General features: G+C 42.5%; 1 protein-coding gene across 2 annotated transcripts in view; it reads right to left on the bottom strand.

Moving 5' to 3' along the window:
- MCCC1 (methylcrotonoyl-CoA carboxylase 1) overlaps positions 1–14,542 on the bottom strand; it is a 68,709-nt gene that overhangs the window by 33,568 nt on the left and 20,599 nt on the right. For both annotated transcript variants that reach the window (XM_038749816.1, XM_038749824.1), the window contains exons 6-12: positions 14,007–14,154; positions 13,783–13,904; positions 10,987–11,098; positions 9,342–9,423; positions 8,194–8,321; positions 4,066–4,249; positions 1,571–1,680 (exon numbers count right to left, since the gene is read on the bottom strand). In XM_038749816.1, coding sequence (XP_038605744.1) covers positions 1,571–1,680; positions 4,066–4,249; positions 8,194–8,321; positions 9,342–9,423; positions 10,987–11,098; positions 13,783–13,904; positions 14,007–14,154 — 886 coding nt within the window. The remainder of the gene's footprint in view (positions 1–1,570; positions 1,681–4,065; positions 4,250–8,193; positions 8,322–9,341; positions 9,424–10,986; positions 11,099–13,782; positions 13,905–14,006; positions 14,155–14,542) is intronic.

Genomic DNA, 14,542 nt, shown 5'->3' with positions numbered 1-14,542 from the left:
TGCTTGGCACACAATAAGCAGTTAACAAATACCGCAATTATTATTAGAAGTAGTATTATACAAAGGCAAAAAATGGGATGAAGCAAGAAATCAAAGTGAATGTGGAAAATTTCCATAATGTGCTTGTAAACACTGACTGAGTATCCACTGTGCAAGTAGAATGAACTTCCTTAGATGGCTCATGTAGAAAAATTGGTTGCCTTGCTCCTCAAAACTGTCCTGGAATGTAGGGAGAAACTGAGGTACAAAAAAACCTCAAGTGGTTTGCCCTTAAGTCAGTGTGAGCCCGCTGTTGGGTAGGGACCGTCTCTATATATTGCCAACTTGTACTTCCCAAGCGCTTAGTACAGTGCTCTGCACACAGTAAGTGTTCAATAAATACAATTTAATGAATGAATGGTGGAACGATGCTGAAACCCTGGTGGCCTTTTAGTCTCCTTAGAATCCCCAAAGTAGCACACAGAAACCACCAGGCCAATAAATTTGTTTTCGGTGGGCAGGGATTGTGACTATTTTTTGTTATGTTATGTCCCAAGCACTTGGTACAGTGCTCTGCACACAGTACGCACTTAAAAGCGCTCAATAAATACGACTGAATGAATGAATGACTGAATGAATGAATCAATGGAAGTCGAGTCAATGCAAGACCCATCAGAAAAATCGTGGGTTTTTAGAAAAATTAAGAGAAACTCCTCCAGGCTGCATGACCTGGTGGAAAGAACGTGGGCCTGGGAACCAGCAGACCTGGTTTTAATCCTGGACCTGTCATTTGCCTGCCATGCGACCTTGGGCAAGTCATTAACTTCTCTGTGCCTCAGTCTCCTCGTCAGAAAAATGGGGGTTAAATAGTTGTTTTCCCTCCTCCTGTATCTGCCCCCTGTGGAACAGAGAGTATACCAAATCTGATTTTTTTTTTTATTTCCCCACTGTTTGGCCCACAGTGGGCATGAAGCAAATACCATAATTATTATCAATAGTATTATTTTGGATACAACAGTTTGTACTTCACATATGTGCAACTCTATTTTCAACTGGTAGTGCTTTTTCGTGAATTTCAATGAGATACTCAATTTCTTCCCAAAATGATAATTCTGTTTCTAGAACATTTCTTCTCCAAGGTCTCAGAATATCAACTACCCAAGTTGCTTCAGTTTCAAAGCCTTCTAATAATAATCATAGTAATGGCATTTATTAAGCGCTTACTACGTGCAAAGCATGGTTCCAAGCGCTGGGGAGGTTACAAGGTGATCAGTTTGTCCCACATGGGGCTCACAGTCTTCATCCCCATTTGACAGATGAGGGAACTGAGGCCCAGAGAAGTTAAGTGACTAGCCCAAAGTCACACAGCTGACAAGTGGCAGAGCCGGGATTTGAACCCATGACCTCTGACTACAAAGCCCGGGCTCTTTCCACTGAGCCGCTTCCGTGATTCCTTCCAGTAACACCCACTTCTGCAACTTGGGACAGCAATAATTTGGTTCAGGACAGTGTTTGGACAAATAGAAAGGTGCAGTTTCCAAATATACTCAGCTGCCAAATTTAGCTGATACTGCACTACCAACTCACTCACATTGTACTGGCGCAGGCTGTACCTCAGTTTCCTCAATGCGGCCTGACGGTCCGCAGCCCAGACGACGAGTTTGGCGATCATGGGATCATAGTGTACGGACACTTCATCGCCTGTAGTGTAGACACCAAAGCAAGACTTGAGAGTCCAACACACGGAAAGTGCTGCAGTCACCCGAGGAGCTCTTACAGATGGTGAAAACTTCTAAGTCCGCCTGCCTAACTCGGTAGTGGTTTGTTGTGCAGCCCTACCATCGACTTCTAAATGGACTACCGAATGTGATGCCGAACAGTGTTTAATGAGGATTATTTCTGTTAATCAACCAATGGCATTTATTAAGCGCTTACTGTGTGTACAGTACTTTACTAAGCACTTGGGAGGGTACAATACAGCAGAGTTAGTAGACACGTTCCCTGTCCAGGAGCTTACAGTAAAAAGGGCAAGACAGGCATTAATTTAAGTAAATTAGAACTTGTACAGAAGTGCAGGGGGGCTGAGGGTGGGGTGAATATCAATTTTACCTAGCTTATCTAATTTTACTCAGTTAAATTTAATCCTTCTTGTCTGTGGCCTAGTGTGGAAAAAGCACAGGTCTGGGAGCCATAACGCCTGAATTTTAATCTCAGCTCCCGTCACTTTCCTGCTGGGTGACCTCGGGCAAGTCATTTAACTTTTCGGTGCCTCGTTTTTCTCCCCTTTCTTCATTCAATCGTATTTATTGAGCGCTTACTATGTGCAGAGCACTGTACTAAGCGCCTGAGCGACCAAAGGACCTGTAATTGATTTAATGAGCCATTCGCAGTTTCACTGTACCGGCTGTGCGTACTTAGACGTGCATGGCTTAATCTTTGAGACAATCATATGCTACTGGCGGGATCAACCAGGTAAATCGACCGTGAGCATCACTGTGGGACAGAGACTGTGTCTGATCTGATTAGGCCTTAACAGAGTGCTTGGCATATAGAAAAGTGCTTAACAAACACCACAATTATTATTATCATCATCATCATTTTGTTAAAGGCAGGCAGCATGGTCACGTGGAAAGAGCCAGAGGAGCTTATTTAGCCCTAGCTCTATCACTGGCCTGCTCGGTAACACTGGGCAAGTCGCTCAACTTCTCCGCGCCTCAGTTTCCTCATCTGCAAAAAGCGGGTAACAATACTTCCTTCTCCCTCCCTACCCCACAGGGGTGTTGTGAGGATAAATAACTGATAAAGGCCCTACTGAGAGCTCACCTCCTCCAGGAGGCCTTCCCAGACTGAGCCCCTTCCTTCCTCTCCCCCTCGAACCTCCTTCCCTTCCCCACAGCACCTGTTTATATGTATATATGTTTGTACATATTTGTTACTCTATTTATTTATTTATTTTACTTGTACATATCTATTCTATTTATTTTATTTTGTTAATATGTTTGGTTTTGTTCTCTGTCTCCCCCTTTTAGACTGTGAGCCCACTGTTGGGTAGGGACTGTCTCTATATGTTGCCAACTTGTACTTCCCAAGCGCTTAGTACAGCGCTCTGCACACAGTAAGTGCTCAATAAATATGATTGATGATGATGATGATAAAGCCAGAACATTACAATTTAAGACAAAGCCCATGAGAAGAGTAATGTATTTGTTAAGCGCTTACTATGTGCAAAGCACTGTTCTAAGAGCTGAAGAAAAAGAACCCCCCCAGGTTCACAAAAAGCAGTGTTGTTTGAAAATAAAAAGAATCATTTAAGGGACCTCAGGCCGAATACACGACGTAAATTCATTCTTTCAGTCGTATTTATCGAGCGCTTAACTGTGTGCAAAGCCCTGTCCCTTAGTAGGGAGATCTGCCCTATTCCGGCCACTGGATAGCTTTTTATTGAACAGTTTTCAGAATTTCGCCTATACTGGAAAAAAGCGGTTCAATTAGTATCCTACTAAGGTCTGTCCACCTCAAGACTCGATATGGCCATTGCAGTACTCTATGGGGCTTAAGAAGCAGCTTTTTTCACTTATTTTCTTCATTTTTCAAGTAGAACAAATGCGGGTCTCCTACTGAGTGCTCACCTCCTCCAGGAGGCCTTCCCAGACTGAGCCCCCTCCTTCCTATCTGCCCGGCCTTACCTCTTTCCCCTCCCCACAGCATGTTTATATATATATATATATATATATATATATATATATATATATATATGTTTGTACGCATTTATTACTCTATTTTACTTGTAGATATATATTCCATTCATTTTATTTTGTTAATACGTTTTGTTTTGTCATCTGTCTCCCCCTTCTAGACTGTGAGCCCGCTGTTGGGCAGGGACCGTCTCTATACGTTGCCGACTTTTACTTCCCAAGCGCTTAGTACAGTGCTCTGCACACAGTAAGTGCTCAATAAATACGACTGATTGATTGATCAACCGTTCCATCTTTACCAGCAGCAACACTGCAAGAATGATCAAATTCTTTAGTTTTTTTTAACTCACAGAGATGGGGCCTACCTCCCAGAGCGTTAGAGAAAGTTTACCTTGCCTAACTCCAGTTTCTATCCTGACTGAGTTGGTTGGTGCCGGTGTAGACAAGTGCACCAGGGGTCCAGCCCCGGGCATGAACTGATTGTCAGGATCTTCTGCATAAATTCGAGCTTCGAAAGCATGGCCCTTTAATGTAATTTCTTCTTGGCTCAGGGGAATCTTCTCTCCTGCTGCAATCTGAAAAAAAAAAATAAGAGCGGTTTTCCTCTTCCAAAAATCCACTTTGGAACAACTGAAGGCAAGGCGATTAGCATGGAAGCACTAAACTCTCATTTTTTCAAGACTGCATTCATTGTCTACAGTATTACTAGAAGCAGCCTAGCCGAGTGGATGGAGCACAAGCCTCGGAGTCAGAAGGTCATGGGTTCTAATCCCGGCTCCACCGCTGGTCTGCTGTGTGACTTTGGGCAAGTCGCTTCACTGGGCTTCACTGACCTCATCTATAAAATGGGGATTGAGACTGTGAGCCCCATGTGGGACAACCCAGTTTGCTTGTACCCACTCGAGCGCTTAGTACAGTGCCTGGCACATAGTAAGCCCTTAACAAAAGTCATCATCATTATTATTATTATTATTATTATTATTATTATTATTATTACTAGGAATTATTTTACAGCCTTATCTATACACTGGAGTAAGCTAAAATGGTTGTTTTTGGATAGGGAACGGGCAAAATTGCGAACTAAACCAGGAGCGCAAAAATAATGGTTGCTTCAGCAGCGTGGCTCGGTGGAAAGAGTGCGGGCTTTCGAGTCAGAGGTCACGGGTTCAAATCCCGGCTTCGCCAATTGTCAGCTGTGTGACTTCGGGTAAGTCACTTAACTTCTCTGTGCCTCAGTTACCTCATCTGTAAAATGGGGATTAAGACTGTGAGCCCCCCGTGGGACAACCTGATCACCTTGTAATCTCCCCAGCACTTAGAACAGTGCTTCGCACACAGTAAGCACTTAATAAATGTCATTATTATTAAAAATATCAAAATCAATCAAATTTATTGAGTGCTTACTGTGTACAGAGCACTGTACTGAAGTGCTTGAAAGAGTACAATATAACAGAATTGGTACCCACATTCCCTGCCCATAATGAGTTTACAGTCTGTGGGGGAAAGAGAGATTAATATAAGTAAATCATAGACATAAATAATAATAATGATGGCATTTATTATGCGCTTACTACGTGCAAAGCACCGTTCTAAGTGCTAGGGAGTTTACAAGGTGATCAGGTTGTCCCATGTGGGGCTCACAGCTTAATCCCCATTTTACAGATGAGGTAACTGAGGTCCAGAGAAGTGAAGTGACTTGCCCAAAGTCACACAGCCGAAACGTGGTGGAGCCGGGATTTGAACCCATGACCTCTGACTCCAAAGCCTGGGCTCTTTCCACTGAGCCACGTCTCCGGGAATGACCATGCTGACTGTTGCTTTCTCCATCAATCTGCCTTCCCCAAGCTCGTTAATTACCATAGCGATAGACTCTTCTTGAAATATATGGGTTCTGGTTGGTCCCAACTCCGCCACATGTCAGCTGTGTGACCTTGGGCAAGTCACTTAACTTCTCAGAGCCTCAGTTACCTCACCCGTAAAATGGGGATGATGACTGTGAGCCCCACGCGGGACAACCTGATCACCTTGTATCCCCTCCAGCGCTTAGAACAGTGCTTTGCGCGTAGTAAGCGCTTAACAAATGCCATCATCATCATCGTCTTAGCCACGCTGCTTCTCATCAATCAATCAATCGCATTTATTGAGCGCTTACTGTGTGCAGAGCACTGTACTAAGCGCTTGGGAAGTACAAGTTGGCAACATCTAGAGACAGTCCCTACCCAATAGTGGGCTCTCAGTCTAAAAGGGGGAGACAGGGGGGGGAGACAGGGAACAAAACAAAACATACTAACAAAATAAAATAAATAGAATAGATATGTACAAGTAAAATAAATAAATAGAGTAATAAATATGTACAAACATATACTGGTGCTGTGGGGAAGGGAAGGAGGTAAGATGGGGGGAAGGAGAGGGGAGGAAGGAAGGGGCTCAGTCTGGGAAAGCCTCCTGGAGGAGGTGGAAAGGTGCTGTGGGAGGGGGTGGAAAACAGGGAGCAAATCCATGTGCAAGGGTGACGCAGAAGGGAGTGGGAGAAAAAGACATGATGGATTAGTTGAGGAAGGCCTCTTGGAGGAGGTGTGCCTTCAATAAGACTTTAAAGGTTGGGGAGAATAATCGTCTTTTGGATATGAAGAGGGAGGGCGTTCCAGCCCAATGGCAGGATGCGGGCAAGCGGTCGGCGGCGAGATAGATGAGATCGAGGTCCAGTGATTAGGTCGGCATTAGAGGACCCAAGTGTGAGGGCTGGGTTGTAGTGGGAGAGCAGCAAGGTAAGGAAGGAGGGGGCAAGGTGATTGACTACTTTAAAGCCAAGGATAAGGAATTTTTGTTTGATGTGGTGAGCCCACTGTTGGGTAGGGACCGTCTCTATATGTTGCCAACTTGTACTTCCCAAGCGCTTAGTACTGTGCTCTGCACACAGTAAGCGCTCAATCAATACGACTGAATGAATGCGGAGGTGGACAGACAACCACTGGAGGTTCTTGAAGACGGGGGAAACCTGGAACCAATCACTGGAAAATTACTGAATCCTTACTGTGTGCACAGCAATCAATCAATCAATCGTATTTAATTGAGCGCTTACTGTGTGCAGAGCACTGTACTAAGCGCTTGGGAAGTACAAGTCGGCAACACATAGAGACAGTCCCTACCCAACAGCGGGCTCCCAGTCTAGAAGCACACAGCGCTGTACTAAGCGCTAGAGAAAGTACAATCCAGCAGAGTTGATGGGCCTGGAACGTGTCTACACGCAGATTATAGTCTAGACAGGGAGACGGACGTAAAAATAAATTAGAGATATGAACATAAATGCCCTGAAGCTGAGGATGGGGTGAATATTAAAAAGCAGCATGGCCTAGTGGCAGGAGCACCAGCTTGGGAGTCAGAGGACACAGGTTCTAATCCCGGCTCTGCCACTTGTCTGTTGTGTGACCTTGGGCGAGTCATTTACCTTCTCTGTGCCTCAGTTACTTCATCCGTAAAATGGGGATTAAGACTGTGAGCCCCATGCGGCACAACCTAATTACCTTGTATCTACCCCAGTGCTCAGAACAGTGCTTGGCACATAGTAAGCGCTTAACAAATACCATCATCATTACTATTATCATCAAGTATTTAAAGGACGGATGCAACGAGTAGCCAAGAAGAGGCGCGACACACTTCACGGTGCATGCAAAAATCTGATGTCTAAAATTCATTTCTGCCCCAAGTATCCGGCCCAAAGTATCTGTTGATGATTCATTCATTCAATCATATTTATTGAGGGCTTACTGTGCGCAGAGCACTGTACTAAGTGCTTGGGAAGTACAAGTCAGCAACTTATAGAGACGGTCCCTACCCAACAGTGGGCTCACAGTCTAGAAGGGGGAGACGGAGAACAAAACAAAACATATTAACAAAATAAAATAAGTAGCATCAATATGTACAAATAAAATAAATAAATAGAGTAATAAATACATACATATATACAGGTGCTGTGGGGAGGGGAAGGAGGTAAGGCGGGGGGGATGGAGAGGGGGAGGAGGGGGAGAGGAAGGAGGGATCTCTGGTGGCAGAGCACCAGAGATCAGCAGGTGGCCCAGGATGACTGCCCTGGTCTTTGCCTCTACACAAATGCGATATATTAACCGACTTGGCCGCCCAAGTCAGCCAGCTATTTTCAGGATCGTTGCTGAGTCAGTCCGGAAGTGGTTCTTCGGTCAGAAACCTCCACTTGTGCTGCTCCAGAGCCACTGCAGCCACCTCCCTACCGATTGCACCTTAGTACAGTGCTCTGCACACAGTAAGCGTTCAATAAATACGACTGATTGATTGATTGCACCTACTGTGTGTCTGCTTCCCCTTTAAGCTGAAAGAGAAATCCTAAGGAGAGAGCTAGGGGCTAAAGGAGAGGCCTGCCTCTGCCGATCATCAGTTCATCATTCCTTTCCGCTGGGTCTCCACTTAGACTTCAGACCCCACGGATGGATACGGGAAAGAAACCAGTAGAACATTCATTAATACAGCAGATGAGCTGTCTCACCCTAAGCTGCCATTCCACTAAATCAGTCCCCGTGACCATCTCGGTGACTGGATGCTCCACTTGCAACCTGGTGTTCATCTCCATGAAGTAGAAATTATGCTTGGAGTCCATGATGAACTCCACAGTTCCTAAAAAAATGGAATAATAAGGTCGGTGTCAGAGAAAAGTCACACGACAGACGTCTGAATCAAAACCGTCAGAGGAGATCGGACCAGATGAAATTTTTTTGGCACAAGTCTGCATTCAATGCCAATAATCTGTAGTTTACAATTAGTGCCGCAGTCTAGCTAACTCAATCTAGGATATATGTAACATTAGAATCGTTATCTTTGAGGTAGACCACAAACTAAGGAAGTTTCCACCTCAGCATTTTTGTGTTACCTGTGCACCTAGGTACTCAACCCTTAGCATGCAAATATATCACGTAGCTTTAAACTGTTGATTTTATTATCTGACTCCCCTGCCAGATTGTCAGCTTCTTGAGGGCACGGATCATGTCTCTTAACTCTACTGCGTGCTCCCAAGTGCTTAATACACAGAGTAAGTGCTCAATAAACAGTATTGATTGCTATCCATTCGGAAAGCCACGGCTGAAGTTTGTGTGTCTGTCTCGATACAGACAAGTGACATCTCTGAAGCAAACAAAATGTTTTACCACAATTGTGGTGCTTAAGTTTCTAAGTAGCATCCTATACCCGGCACAGCAATTTGGCCTATCGGCTAAAGCGCGGCCTCGGACCTGAGTTCCAATCCCAGCTCTGCCACTTGCCTTCTGCGTGACTTTGGTCAAGTCACTCCGCTTCTCGGCGGCTACGTATCCTCAACTGCAAAATGGGGATTCAATACCTGTTCTCCCTCCTACTTAGACTACGAGCCTCATAGGGGACAGGGACCTTATCCGGGCTGACGATCCTCTATATTTAGCGCTTAGGACAGCGCTTGACACACAGAAAGTGCTTAACAAATACCATGACAGGACCCAGCTCCAAACCAAAAAATATATTACCACCGGGCTATCACTTAAAATCTAAATTGGTGCATTTTGTGAGGCACAATAAAATGCTCCAAATGATTCTTGTATTTTCCTAAAAGCTATTGGATCCCCAACTTTATTCTCCAACAAACTCAGGAGTAAAACTCCTACATACCCGCTCCTACGTAGTTTACCGCTTTGGCAGCTTTGACTGCTGCTTCTCCAAGTTTTCTTCTTACTTCTGGTTCAATTCCAGGCTATGAACATTAAAAAAAAAGAAAAGGCTACCGTTAGCCACAAAGCCTGCACTGGACCATCCTTTATGTCACTTGGCTCTCATGGGGAATATGGCAGGTAGCTTAATAAACTATTCTTCCCTATAGTTTGAGCGGCATGGTGTAGCATGAGTCCGGGAATCAGAAGGTCACGGGTTCTAATTCCGGCCCTGCCACCTGTGTTGTCTGTGACCTTGGCCAAGGCACTTCACTAGCCTGGGAGACGAAGGACCTGCGTTCTAATCCTGCCATCACCACTTGTCTGCTGTGTGACCTTGAGCAACTCACTTCCGTGCCTCAAGTTCTCTGTGCCTCAGTTACTTCACCTGTAAAATGGGCATTGAGACTCAGACCCACGTGGGACAGGGACCGTGCCCAACCCAATTTGCTTGTATTCACCCCAGTACTTAGTACAGTGTCTGGCACATGTAAGTGCTTAACAAATACCATTATTATTATTATTTAGCAATGTCCATTAGCTCAGGACTATAGAATTCCAAACCACTACTGCAGCATTAATTCTTTCAAGCCACTACAGTAACTTTCTATGGCCATTACTGCAGGTATTTCAGCAGCTTGTAAGTAAATGTCCCTCCCTAAGCACCCAAATACCACTGATTTTGGGACTAGGAGGATTAGAACCTTCTGTGTCAGAGAACTGCAATACCACCTCTAGTTATCCCACGTATATAATCCAGTTCTATAAAAGATTTTGAATTTTCACTCGGGAATTGCTTCTTCAGATGTAGATAATGGCTTATCCATTCCCCAACAGTCAGAAAAAAAGTGCTATTGATGCCTGTCTACTTGTTTTCTTGTCTGTCTCCCCCTTCTAGACTGTGAGCCCGTTGTTGGATAGCGATTGTCTCTACTTGTTGCCGAATTGTACTTTCCAGGAGCTTAGTACAGTGCACTGCACCCAGTAAGCGCTCAATAAATACAACTGAATGAATGGATGAATTTTTGTGAATAAAGGAGTTAACACTTTATGAGTTTCATTTTAAGTATCGATGACACAAAGTTAAGGAAATCTTCACCAGCCCATTTTGCTACAGTAATCCAGTTTTATGGATAGAAAATATTACAGCACTTCAGTAGCTATTAGATAATTCCTAGGAAGAGGGTTTTGGCTGTAGATTCTTTTAGGAACTGGCTTTGGGAATTAAGAAGTGAAAACTGGTTAACACTGTACTTTGTAATAAAGCTTATTAACTTTTATGTATGTATATATACATATATATATTCCTGTATATATATATATCACCTGTATATATGTATATCACCTGTATATATGTATATATGTTTGTACATATTTATTACTCTATTTATTTTACTTGTACATATCTATTCTATTTATTTTATTTTGTTAATATGTTTGGTTTTGTTCTCCATCTCCCCCTTCTAGACTGTGAGCCCACTGTTGGGTAGGGACTGTCTCTATATGTTGCCAACTTGTACTTCCCAAGTGCTTAGTACAGTGCTCTGCACACAGTAAGCGCTCAATGAATACAATTGATTGATCGATTGATTTAAAACTTCACTTACCCCGGGGGCCTCTTCAATGATTTTCTGATGTCTTCTCTGCACACTACAGTCTCTTTCAAACAAATACACTGCATTGCCGTATTGATCACCAAACACCTGTACTTCGATGTGCCTATTTGAAAGCAAACATGCAAGTTACCATACATCCCTTAAGATTGTTCCTACAACATTCATTATTCCAAACTTCAGGTAATGGTAACATGGTAAGTCTCCTCCAACTTCCTTGAATCAGATTTGGCATCAACGTAAAGGAGATTGAAAGATGTATTATCAGAAACTTCTCTAGTTTTACACTGCTAAAAACCAGAGTGGAAATTATAGGTTTTTTTCATTCTTCTGGCTCTTCCTATTTATTAATATGTAAAATACTATATATTATATACATATATACACTTTGCACATAGTAAGTGCTTAATAAATGCCATTACTATTATTATTATTAATATAAGCTTTACTGTAAATAAGAGATTATGTTGAATAGGCCTCTTGCAGTCTTTTGTAGTGGTCCCCTTTTAGACTGTGAGCCCAATGTTGGGTAGGGACTGTCTCTATATGTTGCCAATTTGTACTTCCCAAGCGCTTAGTACAGTGCTCTGCACATAGTAAGCGCTCAATAAATACGATTGATGATGATAATGATGGTCCCAGGATAAGAACTTGGAAAAATTTGATTTGGGAAATTATAGAGCTGAAGGGGCATCTGTTCTTTTCCTTATCATTAGAATCCTTTATTGATCTTAGGTGAACTATATATATTTTTCAGGCCTAGCTAACTCTTTCTGTTGTGTCAACTCATAATTTTAGAAACCCTAACAGTCAAAGCGCTAAATTCATTCTCTGAACCAAAAGAATGAATAGGACCTATAGCAGGCTGTAGATCAGCTTCCTACTTCTATCCATCCAAGACTGACATCTATCCAAGTCTTGTTGATATTCACTCTATCAACTTGTTTTATTAGTTTAACCAGCTGGTGTTTTTTTCCTTCTCGATGGCAGCGATAAGACATCAGTCACCAAGGCTATGGGTCATATTTTGAATTTATTTTAAAATTACTGACTGCCAGCGGTTTCGTTTCTTTTAGGATTGATCTAATTTCCTTCAGACCTTGAGGCAACCTACACTAAAAAGAGAAGCAGATTATAACAATATTTGAGGAACTGACAAATTATCCAGCTGAGGCCGGGTGTTGTACCCAGAGAGATAACACCCTAGGGCATGAATCCTCAGATAATTCTCTGGGACTAAGATGCATAAAAGCATCATTGTTATGCAATGTGTTTTTATACCTAGGGTCTAATATATTAGCAAATATACCCCCAGAAAGAGATCGGAGGAGCAATAATTCATTGAAAATGGAAAGATTAAAATCCAAAATGCTGAAATATTGCTGTCCTTCCCAAAACTTAAAAATCAATTTTATTCTTGTAGACTGTGAGCCCGTTGTTGGCTAGGGACCGTCTTTATCTGTTGCCAACTTGTACTTCCCAAGCGCTTGGTACAGTGCTCTGCACACAGTAGGCGCTCAATCAATACAATTGAATAAATGAATGAATGAATTGGTACCTGCATAACTGATTAGCATTGGGAAAAAGTGCTCCGATATAGAATTTTTCTAAAAATTCAGTTTGGGTTTAGGAATTTGGGTTTTCAATATTTTTGTTACAGGGCCTCAGAGATGCATCGCCATCAAACTCCTCCTTATTTCAAGTTTCGTTTTTCACTCATCACTCCTGTTACTTCATTGTACTTGATCAGCTTTATGAGACTGAAGCAAAGAAAATATTAAGAGTCTTTGCCTTTCCCCATTCCCCTGAAAGGCTGCCAATATTTTCTCTTGATCCTATTCTATACAAAATGTACTACAAATTTGCAAACACTGCTATTCTAATCAACCAGTAGGATTTAATAAGTGTTTCCTCTGTACCGGGCACTGTATTAAGCACTTGGGAGAATACAATGGAGTCAGGAATGATCCCTGTCCTATAGGAATTTACAATCTAGCGGGAGAGACAGACACTAAAATAAATAACAATTAGGGGGAAGCCACAGGATATGAAAGTATGTACATGAGTTCTCGGGGCAGGGGCGGGGAAAGTGCTTAGATGACACAGAAGGGATGGGGAGATAAGAGATTAATCAGGGAAGGCTTTCTGGAGGAGATGCAATTTCAGAGAGGCTCTGGAGATGGGCAGTGTGGTCTGTTGGAGGTCAAGTGGAAAGCACTTCTAGGCAGAAGTAAGAGTATGATGAAAAAGTAGGGGGTGAAAACAGGCACTGTGAGTAGGCTGGGCTTGAAACTCCTCTTGAGTTTTTTTTTTGTATCAACTCTTGGCTAATTGACCAAAGAACAGTTTCATAGCTTCATATCTCCCTGGTCAGTAAACTTCCTTTTCCAAGTCTGTTCCACAGCCCAAAGCAATTAATGAATTTAACCAGGGGGCTGGGTCTGCTGTTCTACTAATATGATTAGCAAACAGTCCTCTCCTAACAACTTTAACCAATTATCTCCTAATTTGATCAGCAAACCTTCCTTGGGTACTGTGTGATTCTTCAAAACTCAGGGCTGGTTGGCCCTGATTCTTACTGACTAGGACAACAAAGTGTTTACTGTATATCCCACTTTGATTACAATCACTTGAAACAAGTTTTCCCAAATATTACACCCTGCCTGCTTAGATAACAGATCCCTCTGTATCAACAAACCACTGCTTAACTGCTATTAAATGTCACAGGTGCCAACATCAACTTTTCTTCACATGGTACGGAGATTTTAATTCCTCCTATATTTTTATCACCTTGGAGTGTCCACAAACTTCTCAATCAGCATAGAGTCATCATTGAACGACTTCTTGGCTTCTCTTCTGGCTGATTCTAATTGTTCCTGAAATTCTTTTTCTGATTTAGCAATTCTCATGCCCTAAGACAGAACAGAACATGGTTCAAATACGATTTATTTTTTTTTTTTGGTGTGTTTAAATCAAATGCCCAGTAGAAGAATCAGACACATATTTATTCTTACTTTTCCTCCCCCACCACGAACTGCTTTAATCATTACGGGATACCCAATTCTTCCAGCATTTTCTTTTAGGCATCGGTCCGACTGATCCTCACCATGATATCCTTCAACAACTGGAACCCCAGCAGCAGACATTATAGTCTTCGATGTGCTTAGAAAAAAATGAGAGAAATTGATATTATTAACCCCTACACAGGGTCCAATCTTAATTGATCACAATCTGTAAATACAACACCAAGATAAAATATTTATAAGCAGTAAAGATTCATCTGTTTCCTCATTAATGAAGGTGTACAATTTGGATGCCCCTCTAGATTGTAAACTCCTCGAGGGCAGGGAGTGTGTCTGTTTATTGTTGTATTGTACTCTCCCAAGCGCTTAGTACAGTGGTCTGCACACAGTAAGCGCTCAATATGACTGAATAATGAATATTCTTTTCTAGAATAGCTCTCCACATTACAAATCAAGCCTCCTTCGTTTTACCTCAGACATTACACAAGTGATATGTCAAGACAAAAGCCTAACAAATACAGAGTCCA

This window comes from Tachyglossus aculeatus, chromosome 1 (genome assembly GCF_015852505.1).
Source record: "Tachyglossus aculeatus isolate mTacAcu1 chromosome 1, mTacAcu1.pri, whole genome shotgun sequence".
Classification (NCBI taxonomy): domain Eukaryota; kingdom Metazoa; phylum Chordata; class Mammalia; order Monotremata; family Tachyglossidae; genus Tachyglossus; species Tachyglossus aculeatus.
This window is presented reverse-complemented; position numbering and strand designations above follow the sequence as displayed.